Source organism: Carcharhinus amblyrhynchos, chromosome 4 (genome assembly GCF_965287045.1).
Source record: "Carcharhinus amblyrhynchos chromosome 4, sCarAmb.v2.hapA, whole genome shotgun sequence".
In the NCBI taxonomy this organism is placed as follows: Eukaryota; Metazoa; Chordata; class Chondrichthyes; order Carcharhiniformes; family Carcharhinidae; genus Carcharhinus; species Carcharhinus amblyrhynchos.
In genome coordinates, this window is record NC_137327.1 from 31,004,233 (window position 1) to 31,019,542 (window position 15,310).

General features: G+C 40.8%; 1 protein-coding gene across 2 annotated transcripts in view; it reads right to left on the reverse strand.

The window, feature by feature from the left end:
- The window catches only part of uri1 (URI1 prefoldin like chaperone), a 67,242-nt gene that overhangs the window by 21,003 nt on the left and 30,929 nt on the right, over positions 1–15,310 (reverse strand). For both annotated transcript variants that reach the window (XM_080186929.1, XM_080186930.1), the window contains exons 5-7: positions 9,728–9,810; positions 3,924–3,999; positions 2,826–3,006 (exon numbers count right to left, since the gene is read on the reverse strand). In XM_080186929.1, coding sequence (XP_080043055.1) covers positions 2,826–3,006; positions 3,924–3,999; positions 9,728–9,810 — 340 coding nt within the window. The remainder of the gene's footprint in view (positions 1–2,825; positions 3,007–3,923; positions 4,000–9,727; positions 9,811–15,310) is intronic.

The following is a 15,310-nucleotide window of genomic DNA, read 5'->3' on the forward strand; positions in this document are numbered from 1 at the left end:
TCCTACCAAAGTGGACAACTTCACACTCGCCAACATTAAATTCCATTTGCCAGTTCCTGGCCCATTCGCCCAGCCTATCTAGATCCTTCTGCAGACTCTCCACACCCTCCGCACAATTTGCCGTTCCACCAATCTTGGTGTCATCAGCAAATTTCGACACCATGCACTCGGTTCCCTCCTCCTGATCATCTATATAAATGGTAAATAGCTGAGGCCCCAGCACCGACCCCTGGGGCACTCCACTAGTCACCAACCGCCAATCCGAATAGCACCCACTGACCCCCACTCTCTGCCTCCTATTTGACAGCCAATCCCCTATCCACGCTAAAAGTTTCAAAATTATAATTCAAGACAAAGTTGGACATTTGTGGATTAAAGAAAGCCAGCATGGATTTGTTAATTGTGTTTAATTAACTTGACTGAACTTCTCTGAAGTAACAGGCTTGACGAGAGTAATGTGGTTGAAGTGCTGTATATGGACATTTGATGAAATACTATATTGTCAGCAATGTTGAAAGGCAAAATAAAGGGTGACTGGCAGTACAAATATGAAACTGGTTAAGCATGAGGAACCAGACAGTAGTGTAAGAAACAGGAATTAGAAGTAGGCAAATTCAGCCCTTTGAGCCTGCTCTACCAGTCAGATCATGGCTGATCTCTCCCCAGTCTCAAATTCACCTCCCTATGCGTGAAGTTGATCCTCATCTCAGTTTTAAATCTACCATCTCTCAACATGTGACCTCTTGTTCTAGGTTACCCCATAAGTGGAAACATTTAGTCTGTGTTTACTGATCAATCCATTTTAGAATTTTATCTACCTGATTCAGATCCCCTCTCGTCCCACGATGAATGGTTGTTTTTTAGACTAGAGCAAAGTATACAATAAGTAGGGCTCCCCAAAGCACGATATTAGGACCACTGCTATTCTCAACTATGCGGAGCACAAGTTCATAAACAACACAAACTTGGAAGTATTGTGAATTGTTAGAGATTAGTGATAGACTTCAAAAGGTATATAGACAGACTGCCACAGCGGGCAGACACATGTGGACAAAATTTAGTACAGAAGTGCAGTGTTATGTTTTAGAAAGAAGAATCAGGAGACACAATATAAACTGAATGAAATGAGAAGGAATAAAGGCTGGAGACATAGGTGCACAAATCACTGCAGGTGAAGGGCAAGTTGATAAAGCAGTCAAAAGGCACATGGGATCCCAGTGTTACAAATAGAAACAAAGCAATGGAGATGCTAGGGCTATTCTCCATTAGAGAAGAAAAAGCCAAGAGAAGATTTCATAGGCATGCAATAAAGTATTTAAAGCACAAGCAAAAGTTCAAAATCACCTTAACTACAAAGAAGGTTGGGATAGAAAGCTCAAGATCACTCCCATTTCATACATTATGACTCCGCCAGTCTGAGTATGAAGAATGGAAGATGCAGTTGCAGAGAACAGGTAAACAATATGCAGTCTGATTGAAAAAAAACAACAATCAAGCGCAGGAAGAGAAAATCTGTAAGGAGTTGCTCCTCCAGTCAAAGAATCTGCCTATCTCAAGTCGCTGCTCCAGCTCCTCCAAAGACACAGTGGTACAGTGGTTAGCACTGCTGACTCACAGGTCCAGGGACCTAGGTTCAATTCCTGGCTTGGATCACTGCCTGCATGGAGTTTGAATATTCTCCCCATGTCTGCGTGGGTTTCCTCCCACAGTCCAAAGATAAGCAAGGTTAGGTGGATTGACTGTGCTAAAAATGTGCCTTAGCATCTCATGTGTAGGTTAGAGGGATTAGCAGGGTAAACGTGCGGGGTTGACGGGGATGGGGCCTGCGTGAAATAGTTGTTAGTGCAGACTCGAGGGGCCGAATGGCCCCCTTCTGCATTGTAAGGTTTCTATGGTTTCACATCTTGTGGGTGTGACATTTGCATATCTATGGCATCACCCCTTATCCAAAGGAGGATTGTTGCCATGGCTTGAAAATTGCAACAATAAAGATAGATTGGATAGACTAGGGTTGTTTTCCTTAGGATCCTTAGTGATCCAATCGAGCTGTCCAAAATTATGAGTGGCCTAGATGGGACTGATAGGAAAGGCCTGTTTCCTCTAGCTGAGAGTTCAATTACCAGGAACACAGATTTGTGAAAATTGGTAGAAGGATTGGTAAAATTGGGTACGAGGAAAAATTTGTTTATCCAGAGGATAGCGGGCATCTGGAATTCACTAGTCCAACAGTGGTGCATCTTCAAGCATATTTTCAACATTTTCCTTTGTATCTTAGGCTTTATAAATACAAAGAACAAAAACAAAATGTTGGACAAAAAAAATGTTCATATTAAAGTATAATCGTTAACAACAGCTACATAAATAAATGCAAAATGTTACTTGACCTGAAAATATTAGGAAAACTCACATAATACTATGCAATAAAATTACACATCAGTAATCCAGAACATATTGGACATTTCATGCAATAAACATGTCTGACAATGAGGCAATGGCACAGGCAATTCACTAATAAAAAGGTTAAAGTTTGGGAGTTAACAAACACTGATTCACTATTTCATGAAATAAAAAGGTGGCATCCGTAGTCTTTGTCCCTATATAACAGACACTTTGAAGTTGAGCTACAGATCACAACAGAACGATTTAACCTGCCATTCCAGGAGATCAGCAGCATTGAGGGGACAGTATGAAATATTCAATAATAAAAACTGTGCTAATCATATGTGACAAAGAAATGACCATTACGTTAATGCCCTAGTTTTAAGAAAATCCAGAGTGCTTCAAAAAGCTTTAAAATGTAAGTCACCAAGCTCTGAACAAATTACCTATCAATTTCATCCTGCATCTCCTCTTGTTGTTCCAGTTCATCCAACCTGGCCCACAATTCCTCTTCAGTTAGGATACTTGACCTGTGGTCACCAGCACCGTCATCATCCTCCAATTCTGCCACAAAAACCTCTTTGGGTTTTGGATTTTCTTTTGGCTTATGAGCTTGCCTGTGTTTCCCTGTAATTTTAAGTTTTAGAATAAATTTACCAAAATTAGAGTCAATCATTGACTAAAAACACTAAATGCTTCTTCACTGCAAAAGCACACCGATGCATTTTAAGCATCGTAAAGACTTCAGTGTTTTAAGACTTGCACGTAGACTTTGAAATCGCAAAGTAACAACAAACATACAGGAATGAAAGGTCAGCCATTTTTAAAGTCAGTTCCATTTAAAATAATTTAAAGAAATGGTTATAATCAATGCATCAACAGACAAAAATAGATTGTTGAGCTATGCAAATACAAAGGAAGCTATTCCCATGATAATTCTGTGCAAAATTTTTTATACAGCACTATACACATTAAAAATTAAAGGATGGCAGCTGTAATTTAATTTTAATCAGATATCCTAATTGGAAGTTGCTCTTCCCTCAATTCAGAAATCTGATATTTTCATTGTTTTCAAATAGGGAATTTATAAAGTTAAAAGCCATTATTGAACGTTCTTGTATCACAAAAACTTAAGTATATAAACTTTGGAAAAAAAAGGATTAAAAAGCTAAGATCTCAAGAAAAGATGCTGCAGAGATGGTTTAAAAAACTAATTTAACTTTGTGAATTTGTCAACTGGTGCTTCAGATGCATTTCATCTAATTGGTAGTCACACCATAAGAGCTGTTGCTCCAATACATTTTTTGATAACATTTGCGTTTTCGGGGTAGGGCTGATTAAGATTAGGAAAATCAAATTTGGCACTGCACCAATTAAAAAACCATTAACAGTTCATGTTGTCCAAGCGTATGATTGTGACCACCGCCTAGTACAAAGTACAAAAATGAGGATAAAAGGCTTCTCCCTCACTTCAAGAACATTGAGTCCTAATTATTTATGAGCTTTAGTTTAGCAATGAAAAAAAGGCAGAAATAGTTAAGTACCTTCAGACTTTAAATCTTTAATTTCTAGGTCTTCATTCTGAATTTCCTCGTGTATTTCTACAATACCTTCCTTTCCCTAATTAGAAAAGAATGCAGTATGTAGTAAAGTTTAATTTGATTTGTGCGTTCATTTTAACTCCAAATATTTTAAAATAAATTATACAAAAGATTAATTGTGGCCCATTTATACATTCCCCTTCAGCGATTCTAGCCACGACATGCTATCAGCAACACAGTCTCGACTACATTTCTCCACATATAGCAGCAATTTTGTGGCAACCTTCCACCTCATGAGACAATCATTTGACACATCTTGCTTGATGGGGCACAGCAGTCCCTTCAAAAGGAAGTAGGCTGAGAAGGTGCACAATTTGCTGACCTGTTTATTCTGGACTCTCCTCTTGGCCAGCTAAACTACTTTTTCTACTCAAACTGCCTCTCAGCCAGCCTTCTAATGCCACGGCCATCAGTGGCTGGCTCCAAGTGTCAAGATCCACCATCTTCATTCTCATTTTACAGGCTTCCTTGCGGTGGAGGTATAGATATTCAGGTGGTCATGATGCAATGACTAATTCAACATACAGGCAGTCATGGGTTCCTTTCAATGAACATGGCTGAGCCAGCATTAACTTTGTTGGTTTAATGTGTATGTAGTTTGAACTAGCATGCTTCAAGATGTCAAGAATGCATAACTTTGCCAAAAGATGCCGAGGATATGTTTGAGACAGTGAAATTGGAAACTATTCAGCCTTTTCCCGTCCAGCATGTCTCCAATGTAATGGAGTCAAAATTGTTGTTCCACACACTCTTCCTCGCTTAGACGTAACAGCTGCAGCTTTTATGATGCGCTTGTTTATTTCAATATCAAGTGACAGATTGCTGATGATGGAGCCTAGATTGGTGAAGCTGAGGATCAGTGTCAATGCTGATAATTAAATTAGTCCTTTACCTTCCCAATGCGAATGAACACATCAAACTTTTACAGGCACAAGGAAGTCTCCCATTTGCATGGAGAACAGGAGGATCTAGTGGACTTTAATTTTGAAGAAAGGCAGAACAGTTTTTTTAAAATCAGTTCTGGTGTTCAAGCAGACACTCCTTTCTCGATGAAATAAAGGTACATGAGAGCAGCAAAGAGACTAAAAAAGTACACCAACATGCAATCATTTGACCCCACTGCAGGACTCAAAGGGTTCTAATGTTGCCCCTCCATGACTGAACTCAGCAATGTCATGCCATGACAAGGTCAAATTGAGCAGCTTTGGAGGACACAATTTTCATGAGCAGCCTCTGTTCACATGGTTAAATGCTTGTGATCTATGAAGGCAATATATATGTGCCTTTGTTCACGACACGTTACAATGAGATTGCATCAATTATAGGTCTTTCAGTTCTGAAACCACACTGAAATTTGGGATAGATGCATCAAGCCAAAATTTGCAGTCTGACAAGGGCAACACAGGCAAATAACGTTCAGCAGAGAGATGCCTCAGTAGTTGCTGCAATCACTGTGATTGCTGTTGCTCTTGCACATGGTCAGGATCTTTGCATTATGCATTTCTTGTGGCCCTCTTCCACCAGAGAAAAGGTATGGGGCAAGAGAGTCAGGAACTTTGCCAAGCTCCTCTACTTCAGGCTTGATATCCAGCTTTGCCATTACAGGCAGGCTGTCTATGGTATCTAGAGTTTCCTCAGTGACTGTGCTCTTCCTACAGTACAACTCAAGATAATGTTCGACCCAGCTCTGCAACTGTTTATTGCAATGATTGATGACGTCTACAATTTGGTTTTCAGTTAAACCATTTTCTTTGCTAACTGAACTTTTGCTTTTTGATTCCTTCATAAATGCTGCAAACATCCCTTGTGTCAAAGGACATCTGGATATTCTGGCCTAGTTGTAACCAATTGTCATTCATGCACCACATACCAGGCTGCTGGGAATTACTTCAAGCACCTCTTAGTACATTTGAGATTACTCATTCGGATTTCTCTTGTAATTAACAAGAGCAGGCCGCAGGTTCAGTGATGTTAGCCATGCATATTTTCATTCTTGCTTCCCACATTTTGAGTGCGATATTGTAGATGGTGTGTAAGAAACATAAGAAATAGGAGCAGGAGTAGGCCATCTAGCCCTTCGCGCCTGCCCCACCATTCAATAAGATCATGGCTGATCTGAAGTGGCTCAGTTCCACTTTCCCGCTTTCTCCCCATAACCTTGCTTACCAAAAACCTATCTACCCGTGTCTTAAATATATTTAGCGAAGTAGCCTCCACCACTTCAATGGGCAGAGAATTCCAGAGATTCACCACCCTTTGAGTGAAGAAGTTCCTCCTCAACTCTGTTCTAAAACTGCACCCCCCGCCCCCCCCATCTTGAGGCTGTGCCCTCTAGTCCTGCTGTCCTTTCTGAGCGGGAAGAATCTCTCTACCTCTACCCTATCCATCCCCTTCATTATCTTATACGTATCTGTAAGATCCCCCCTCATCCTTCTAAACTCCAACGAGTACAAACCCAGTCTATTCAGCCTCTCGTCATAGTCCAACCCCCTCATCTCCGGTATCAGCCTAGTGAACCTCCTCTGCACTCCTTCCAAGGCTAAAATATCCTTGCGCAAGTGCGGCGACCAAAACTGCACACAGTACTCCAGCTGCAGCCTCACCAATGCCCTGTACAGTTGCAGCAAGACCTCCCTGCTTTCATATTCTATCCCCCTCGCTATAAAGGCCAGCATCCCATTCGCCTTCCTGATCACCTGCTGCACCTGCAAACTGGGTTTTTGTGACTCATGCACAAGGACCCCCAGGTCCCTCTGCACCGTAGCATGCTGCAGCTTTTTGCCCTTTAAATAGTAATCCCTCCTACTATTATTCCTGCCAAAGTGGATAACCTCACACTTGCTAACATTGTACTCCATCTGCCAGGTCCTCACCCACTCGCTTAGCCTATCCAGATCCCTCTGCAGACTTTCCACACCCTCTGCAGAGTTTGCTTTTCCACTTATCTTCGTGTCATCAGCCTCTCTTCATAGTCCAACCCCCTCATCTCCGGTGTCAGCCTAGTGAACCTCCTCAGCACTCCTTCCAAGGCCAAAATATCCTTGCGCAAGTGTCAAAGTATGTTCCATTTTGCTTCTCGTTCCTGTGTGGGAATGCAGTAAAGTGTCTGTTCAATTAAATTGCAGGATTGTGTTCAGAGTCATTTCTAGTAATGATCAGATCTAGCTGATCTTGGATGTCTTCAAGATACCAAGATGTTGGTCACACACACCTTTCAAGCCATGATGTCAGAAGCAAGAGGGCCATGCCTTATGGTTAGTGCCCCCACTTGCATGGGAATCTCCCAGATAAAGATGTTCCAGCTAAGCAAATCTGCTGATAGTGTCATGCTCCTTACTGAACTGATATTTCTGTCTAGTGGAGATACACCGTTGGAGCTTAGATACAAAATTAAGTGTCCCTGTTTGGCTGAAGCTGATAGATGGAAGACATTCTGAACTATTTGCAGGTTTTGGAGTAGACAGTTCCTTATAGTACAGCCAATAACTTGCTTATGCATTTCCTCAATTCTTCTCCTTTCAGACAAACACGCAACATTTTCTTTGTAATTTGCTCTCAACAAGGCTGGTGTCTTGCAGGAAAGCTACGTTGATGTTCAGCTGACCAAGTTCTATGTTGATTATAGCTGCCTTGTGCACATTATCGATCAGCTGCCAACTGCATGTTTATGATCCTGGCATTCCACCTTGCCCACTGAAGAACTGCCACCTCCATTTTTTATCTGATGTGATGGATTCTGCCCACTTGAGTGGAGATTCTAAACTCCAAGCACTTACCAAACCAGGTGAACTGTGGTGGATCAGCACCTTACTAGACAGAGGCTGCTCGACTCAAGGTGGGCCCTCCTACTGTTGGTGACAGCCTGTAGCACATGCTCTCTATGTGAGCCGAGTTGGGCTTGTCTTGCATGTTGCATTAAAACTCAGCAAGTGTGAAGCTGGAGTGTCCTCCCAGGATCTCCCTTCCAGCCTCCCTGGGTGAGGCCAAAGGGATGCAACCGGTTTAGTTGTAAGAGTTGCCAGATGACAACATATTTAAACACCAGCCTGTGTTTGAGATGCACTCCAGATTGGTCAATATATACTCCCTTAGACTTCAACTCATCAGGGACCAAAAATCCTCAGTTCCTCAGAAGCTTTAACACAGATCTATGAAGGACCCGCTTTCCATTTATCTCCACAAGGAGGCTCAGCTGAGGAATCCCTACACTGCAGAGGTTATTCAGCCTATCAAGTCTGTACCGACTTTCTAAAACAGCATCCCACCCAGAACCGTGGGAGGAAACCAAAGCACCAAAAGGAAATCTATTCAAACATGGTGCGAACGTATAAACTCCACAGTCACCCAAGACTGGAATTGAATTGGGGTCCCTGGCACTGCAAGGCAGCAATGCTAACCATTGCACCACTCATAATTGGATTTGCCAATGGAGCAGCTTGTGTGCTGACAGGGAGAAACTTACACATTTGGTTCTCACTGCTACTGACCAACTATATCCATCAAAATGAGAATTAGCATCAATAGCAGGATAAGCAGTTGATAAACTCATTTTACAAGGCAAATGTGACTCAAATCTAAAATGAAGTACAGCAGTTATACGATACATAAAAAACATTGACAGTACAGGTGCAAGCAAGTTGTACGCTTTTCTACAAGAAAAGCTTAATGTTGTGGACATCACTCCACAGTTCTATCAAGAACAATATTTTCTACTATTAATCATCAGAGGTTGACAAAAAGCAAAAAAAAATTGTGTTTTTCTCATTTGTATCCATAGGACATTTTAGCATTCAGCAACACTTGCTCTGGAATAGGCATACTTAGGATTGCGACAGTTAGTTACAAGTGGTTACATAAATCACCTTAGTGGTTGAGCTATTTCTGGAAATTGTTATATTTTTCAAAGCCTGAGCTAAGTGAAAATCTTGGATGACGTATTTGTGAAAAACACACATTTAGATGCTGCATTCTGAACCAAAGCCACACAAGGCAAAAAAAAAAGCTTTCTCCAAACATGTGTATAAGTTTCAGAGCACATACTTTGTACAGTTCCTGGTGTAAAATACAGGAGGGGAAATGCTATTTAAATATGGTGTATGGTTGCAACATTAAAAATCGACACTCAACTACATTATGTATCAGTAGAAATGTAATATTTCTAATAGAGTGGACAACATGCGTCCACAGTCTTCCAAGTGAATTTATCCAAAATTATAATCCCTTGCTTATTCCTGAATGTTTTCTCACAAAGAACTTGGTAGAATATTTTTAAAAATTGAGCCACAACTAGGTCAGTACACCCATCTTGTTAACCTCAATTTAGACAAAAAATTTCAGGCCTCAACCTTAAATCTCAACCCCATATGCCTTTTTTGATTCAGGATCTATTAATTTTTTTTAAATATTCACATTCATCATGAAACTTCAAATTAGTTTCCTTTTTGGATTTGAGAGCTAATCATTACACATCATTATTGCTGCATTAGATGATGATTAATAATGTACTGGATATATTTTACCAGTTTGGGTGTACATGCACAGGTTTTCTCAGGCCAGGCCATCGGAGATTAATACATGAACACACTTAGTAACCTTGCTCTAAAACACTAGCTATAATTTACTTTCATTTTTCAGAGCTGGCCACAACACTTTTTATAACATCTTACAATGCAGTATATGTTGTAGACAGGATCAACAATATATTTGTGGTTAACTGGGCCAACAAAAAAGGCAAAAACATTGCATACCTGTTTCTCCATTTCAATAAACTCAACCCGGGATTCAAAACTGTTCATAACTTTGTGAAGATCATCCAGTGCTTTCTGTACATCTGAAAATAAAGATATGAATATGTTTTATTTAGTGATGAAAACAACCTATTGAAATTTACAGAGTAGTTCATGAAAAAGATTGAAGAAATGCTGCTGAGGCTTCAAGGTCAGCATGTTACAAAGTCAGTAGCTCCAAGGGTTGTCAGTACACCACTTGCCAATTACAAAAATTGCACAGAATGTACACAGGAAACAGGTCACTTGGCCCAACTGGTTCACTCCAGTCTTCAAGCTTCACATGAACCTCCTCCCTCCTCAGCTTAATCTTGATCTTTTATTTGTTTCCCTCTTTTATTCATCTAGCTTCAATTTAAATGGCTTACCTCCAGGTTGTATTTGCAGGAACCACATTCTAATTATTGACTGAAAAAAAAGATTTATCCTGATTTCTTTACTGGATTTAAATGACTGTTAATAGTTATTCCTCCTTGTTTGGTCTCCCTCACAAATGGAAACATATAATCCACCATGCCCTAGCAAACCCCTTTTTATAATTTTAAAAATCGCCATCAGATCACCCGAGTCCCAACCTGTTCCATCTTTCATGGTGAGTATAACCTCTCATATTTCTGCCTGTTGCTTCCATAGATCAATTATTTATACTGATCATTTCAGGAACATTTTCTGAGCAATATAGGTTATTGAAAAGCTCAAAGTAATTTTATGTTTATGTTTCAAAAAGATCAATTTTCACCTTTACCTCAGTTATATTAGCTTTGTGGATTTTTTGCATGTTTTCTTTAATAAAATGGAGAATTGATCACAACACTCCGTGCAATCTAAACAAGATTCTATTCAAGTTCAACACAACTTCACTACTTATCCATTTTATCCCTCTAAAGATTGTTTTAAAATTGCCTCATTTCATTGCTTACCAAATTCTAAATTAGAGTATAGTATTTTCAGCAACAGGAAAATCTTCAATTGCCCTCATCTTTTATGAGGAATAAATCTATGTTATTACTATCATTTTAATAGGGCATGGTAACAAGATCGAGTGGGCCAGTCTCTCAAGTCTCTTCTAATAGGCAATTAGATCTTGGCTGATGTTTCTCAAATCAATTTACCCATCTTTCTTCCATGTCCCTTGAAACTCTTGACTAACAAAAATCTATCGATATAAGTTTCAAGTGACCAATATCTGCTGCCTTTGGGAGCAAGTTCTAGAGTTCTGTTACCTTTGTGAAAAAATGCTTCCTGATTTAATTCGTACATAGCCAACTCTAACATTTAATTCAGAGCCTTTTGTTCAGAATTCCAATAGATAAGAGTTTATCGGTATCCAATCAAATTCCTTGATTTTAAATACTTCAATTAGATTACAGAACCTTCTAAGCACAAAAGAACACAAGTCAAGTTTATGAGATCCATCCTCAATTTAACCATTTAAGTTCCTCATTCTGGTGAATCTGAGAGACTCTTGTTACGTCCAATATCTCTTCCCTGTTTTTTCTCGTCTCAAGGTACAATCAGTACTGCTCAACTTTGAATTCCAATTCCAAATCCCCCTCCACCTGCATGAGAAGGCAACTACATCCAACTAGTCATTTGATTACTTTTTGATGATGTGCACTTGCTTCCATTAAAAATCATTTCCAGGTCAACATCAAGCCAGCACTGCTCATTCTTAATTGCCTTGGAGAGGTTGTAATGATCTTTCTTAATTAAGCACTGTGGTCCACGTGGTGGAGGATCAGCCAAAGCAATAAAGAAATAGCAATAATGTGCCCAAGTCAAGAATTGTGCATGAGACAAGAGGCTATATTGAGCTACTGTAGTGCATCTTGTAGATAATAAATGTTGCAATCCAGTGTACATAGAGTAGGTATTTAAGGTAGTGGATGGATATCAATGGGGTCAAGATTCTTCAATGTTGTTGCAGTTGTACTAATTCAGCTACACGGAGAACATCCTACAGCACTTCTGACTTGTGCCTTGTATATGGTGAGGATGAGTTTGTGGAGTCAGGTCATGACCACTTGCTTCAGAATACCCATCTTCTGATCAGGTCTTGAGTCATGGCACTTATGTGGTTAGTCCAATTGAGCTTTGAGAGATTCAACAATAATAATGACACTGAATGTCACGTGGGGGTGCTTAAATTCTCTCGGTATGAAATGTCTATCTGACGTGTGGGGTATGATCAAGACTCTGATGGCCCAATCCTAGACTGAACTGAATTCAGCACATGAATACCTAAAGTTATCAACTGCTTTCCACAATCCACAGCCAGTCAAATTATATTAGAAGTCTAAGTTTAAGCTGTGTCCACTACTCTGTCATGAGGGTCACCTTCAGAAGTACACATATCTCCATTATTTATTCAATAATGTCTCATGAGAGTAAAACACCAATAGAGACAATCCCATATCAGATAGAAAGTCAAACTACTTAAGCTTCACTTTCTACAGGTTGATATTAGAAATTGTATGCCTGGGTTAAACAGGAAATTAAGAGTCAAGAGTTGTAACTGTATAATATACATATTGAAGTCAAGCTGGGTGGGCTCTGTCAGAACCCAATACTGAATGTCAGTAGGGACTCAAACAGGCGAATGTGGCGACCAGGGGAATTTCACAGTAACTTCATTGCAGTGTTAATGTAAGCCTTACTTGTGACTAATAAACAAAGTTTAACTTTGCTTTGAAACCTCAACTTCTCATTAGCCTTTGTTCAAACCTGGGCAAAAGAGCTGAATTCCAGAAATGAGGTGAGAGCAACTGCCCTTTACATCAAGGCAGCGTTTAATGAGTGTGGCATGAAGCAGCAAAGCAGAAGTTAAAGGGAATGGGTGGAAAACGTTCCATTGGTTTGAGTCATGCCGAGCGCAAGAGGAAGATGGTTGTAATTGATGGAGGAGGACAAGCATCTCAGTTCCAGGACACTGCTGCAGGAGCTCCTGCGGCTGACCTTCTTCAATCATACGATCAGGCTTGCTGATGATTGCATACTATTCAGTGCATTCACATCTCCTCAGATACTGAAACAGTCCATATCAATATGCGCAAGACTGGGACAGCATTCAGTTTTGAGCGAGTGCATGGCACGAACATAATAATATGCCACACAAGTGCCAGGCAAAGGCCATCCCCAGAGAGAATCAAACCATCTCTCCATTCATTGGCATTAACATGCCAAATCTCCCACTAAACAACATTCTGTAGGTTACCATTGACCAAGAGTTGAATTGGACTAGCCACGTGAATACTGTGGCCGCAAGAGTAAGAACAACATGGGAGACTTAAAAAGGCAAATGCATGTGGGATACAGGGTGATCTGATAAGATGGGTTCATAATTGACTTAGTGTTAAAACTGATGTGGAGACACTGGCATTGGACTGGGGTAAACACAGTAAGAAGTCACAGAACACCAGATTAAAGTCCACAGGTATATTTGGTAGCAAACACCATTAGCTTTCAGAATGCTGCTCCTTCATCAGGTGAGTGGGAAATCTGTTCACAAACAGGGCCTATAAAGACACAAACTCAATTTGCAGAATAATGATGGAAATGCGCGTCTTTACAGCTAATCAAGTCTTAAAGGTACAGGCAATGTGGTAATGTGCTTCGGGTGAGTGTTCTCCAAGGTGGCCTTCACAACACATGATAACACAGAGTCTTTAGACTGATAGCCAAGTTCCGCAGACGAGGACAGCCTCAACCAGGAGCTTCGGTTCATGTCACACTATCTGTAACCCCCATGACTTGCCAGGACTTGCAAAATCTCACTAACTGTGCTGTCTGGAGACAATACACGCCTCTTTAACCTGTGCTTAATGCTCTCTCCATTCACATTGTCTGTACCTTTAAGATTTGATCAGCTGTTAAGGCTCACATTCCAATCATTATTCTGTAAATTGAGTTTGTGTCTTTATAGGCCCAGCTTGTGAACAGATCTCCCATTCAGCTGATGAAGGAGCAGAGCTCTGAAAGCTCACGGTGTTTGCTACCAAATAAACCTGCTGGACTTCAACCTGGTGTGGAGAGATTTCTTACTTAAGTGGTAGTAAACAGAGGGTGATGACAGAGAGCTGCTTTAGTGACCTATGGCATAGCACAGGGATCTGCGCTGGGCCCTCTATTGTTCGTCATTTATATAAATGACCTAGATGACGAAGTGGAGATAGGATCAGTAAGTTTGCCAATGACACAATGATTGGCTGGGTGGTTAACAATGAGGTTGAGTGTCTTGGGTTACAGAAAAATAGAGATGGAATGATCAAATGGGCAGATAAAGGGGCAGCTAAGTGGCAGACGGAATTTAACCCTGAAAAATGTGAGGTGATATACTACTTTGTCAATTACTCCTTTCAAAGTGCATGATGAAAGGTCTGACACTTGGAAGTTCCAAAGAACAAAGGGAACTTGGCGTGTTTGTCCATAGGTTTCTGAAGGCAAAAAAGCAGGTTAATAGGGTGGTGAAAAAAGCATATGGCACTCTCATCTTTATCAGAATACAGATTACAAGAGGAGAGAAGCCATGATGGAGTTGTACATAACTTTGGTGAGGCCACAGCTGGGGTACTGTGTACAGTTTTGGTTGCCACATTACAGGAAGGATGTAAATACACTGGAAAGGGTGCAGAGGAGATTCATCAGGATGTTGCTGGGATGCAACATTTAAGTTATGAAGAGGGGTTGGATAGGCTTGGGTTGTTTTCTCTGGAGCAGAGAAGCAGAGGGGGCAACCTGATCGAGATGTTCAAGGTCATGAGGAGCTTGAACAGGATGGACAGAAGGGTCAGTTACGGGCAGGGACAAGTTAAAAAAGTGAAGGGTGGGAGGTTTAGAGGGAGTTGAGGAAAAAAACTTTTTTACCCAGAGCATGGTGATGGATTGGAATGCACTGCCTGGGAAGGTGGACAAAGTGGAACGCCTCACATCCTTTAAAAAAGCATCTGAATGACTATTTGGCACACCATAACATTCAAAGCTATGGACCAAGTGCTGGCAAATGGGATTAAATGGACAAGTCAGAGCCTTTCACGTGTCAGTGCAGAAGCCATGGGCCAAAGAGCCTCTTCTGCACTGTAGTATTCTGTGATTCTGTAAAGGCTGGAAATTCTGTGGCAAGTAACTCAACTCCTGACTCTCCAAAGTCCTGCCCATCATCTGCAAGACAAAAGTCAGATGTGACGGAATACTCTCCATTTGTCTGGATGTGTGCAGCTCCACTAATACTCAAGCAGTTTGACACCATTCAGGATACAGCAGCCTGCTTGACTGACACCCTATCCACTAACTTAAACATTCAGTCCCTCCACTGATGCACAGAGACAGCAATGTTCAAGCAAAACCAGCACTCTGGCAGCTCACCAAGGTTCTTTTGGCAGCATCTTCCAATTCTGTGACTTCTAACACCTCAAAGGCAAGCACAGCAGATGCTAGTGAACACCAACACCAGCAAAGTTCCCCGTCAAGCCACACACCACCCTGATTTGGAACTATACGGCCATCCTTTCATGGTCACTGGATTAAAATTCTGCACTGGGATACCGC